This window comes from Hakea prostrata, chromosome 3 (genome assembly GCF_041222555.1).
Source record: "Hakea prostrata isolate BN-2017 chromosome 3, UWA_Hpros_2, whole genome shotgun sequence".
Lineage (NCBI taxonomy): Eukaryota > Viridiplantae > Streptophyta > Magnoliopsida > Proteales > Proteaceae > Hakea > Hakea prostrata.
In genome coordinates, this window is record NC_142602.1 from 60,134,529 (window position 1) to 60,135,761 (window position 1,233).

The following is a 1,233-nucleotide window of genomic DNA, read 5'->3' on the forward strand; positions in this document are numbered from 1 at the left end:
ATGTCTCTGATTCCAAGCATATTTGGTGGTCGAAGAACCAATGTGTTCGACCCATTCTCTCTAGAGATATGGGATCCATTCTTTGACTTCCCTTCTTCCATTTCTCACCCTCAGCTCACAACTGAAACTGAAGCCTTCGTTAATGCTCGAATTGACTGCAAGGAGACCCCAGCAGCCCATGTCTTTAAGGCTGACCTTCCTGGGTTGAAGAAGGAAGAAGTGAAGGTGGAAGTTGAGGAAGGAAGGGTGTTGCAGATCAGTGGAGAGAGGAGCAAAGAAAAGGAAGAAAAGACTGATAAGTGGCATCGTGTAGAATGTAGCAGTGGCAAGTTCCTCCGCCGGTTCAGGTTGCCTGAGAATGCTAAGATGGATCAAGTAAAGGCAGCAATGGAGAATGGTGTGCTCACTGTGACTGTTCCTAAAGAGGCAGTGAAGAAACCTGAGGTTAAGGCCATTGATATCTCTGGCTGAGAGCCAAGGCGGGTATAACTATTGAAGGCTGTTGATGAGACCATTCTGGGTTTGATCGGTTCTTTTGGGCTTTCTTGTTGTTCTGCTTCCTTTTTGTTTGTATTTGTTTTAACTTTTGAGTGTAAATGTAAATAAGTGACTCATCAATGGCCATGGATTATTACTATTAGGAGTGCAGTTTTTTTTTTTCTTCTTTTTTTCTCTTTTAATTTAATTTTGCAGGTCATGTATGACGTATTACTTTTTTCTTTTTTTGGATGATGGGTAAGAGTAGATTTGGGGGTAAAATACACTGGATTGGAATCTAACCATTTAGAAGTGATTAGGCCTTCTTGATCCCACTTAGCTAGGTGTCATAAAAAAAATTCATTCAAGTAAACTAGGCTGGGGATAGCTTTTCAGTAGTAACATAGTTCCAAGTATACAACTCTTCTAGGTGGATGCAGCCACTAAACTTTTGATAAACGCAAACATCTAGCTAGATTTATAAAGTTCAGAGCCTCCATGTAGTTCAAATAGATCTAATATTGTATTTCCATGTTTCTTTCTTCTTTTTTTGATTGGGGTAATTGACTTGACGTATTTGTAAACTCTCTTTCTTGCAGCTATGGCTTGGCTGCTGCTGTGATTTCCAATGATCTAGAGAGGTGTGAGCGCGTATTCAAGGTATGATTAACTTTGTAGCTTATATAGCAAAATAGTTGACAATCATCTAGACCAGTTTATCCCCCTTGTTTATGGATTTATGGATGAGTTCCTATT

General features: G+C 39.7%; 1 protein-coding gene across 1 annotated transcript; it reads left to right on the forward strand.

Moving 5' to 3' along the window:
* LOC149022639 (17.8 kDa class I heat shock protein-like) lies at positions 1-472 on the forward strand. The gene has a single exon (XM_089147320.1). The coding sequence runs from the start codon at positions 1-3 to the stop codon at positions 469-471; it is 471 nt and encodes a 156-aa protein (XP_089003446.1). The 3' UTR covers position 472.
* Positions 473-1,233: the final 761 nt, after the last annotated feature.

Excerpts from the sequence above, each read along its gene's own strand:
- LOC149022639 (XM_089147320.1), top strand. The coding sequence starts at position 1 with ATGTCTCTGATTCCAAGCATATTTGGTGGTCGAAGAACCAATGTGTTC.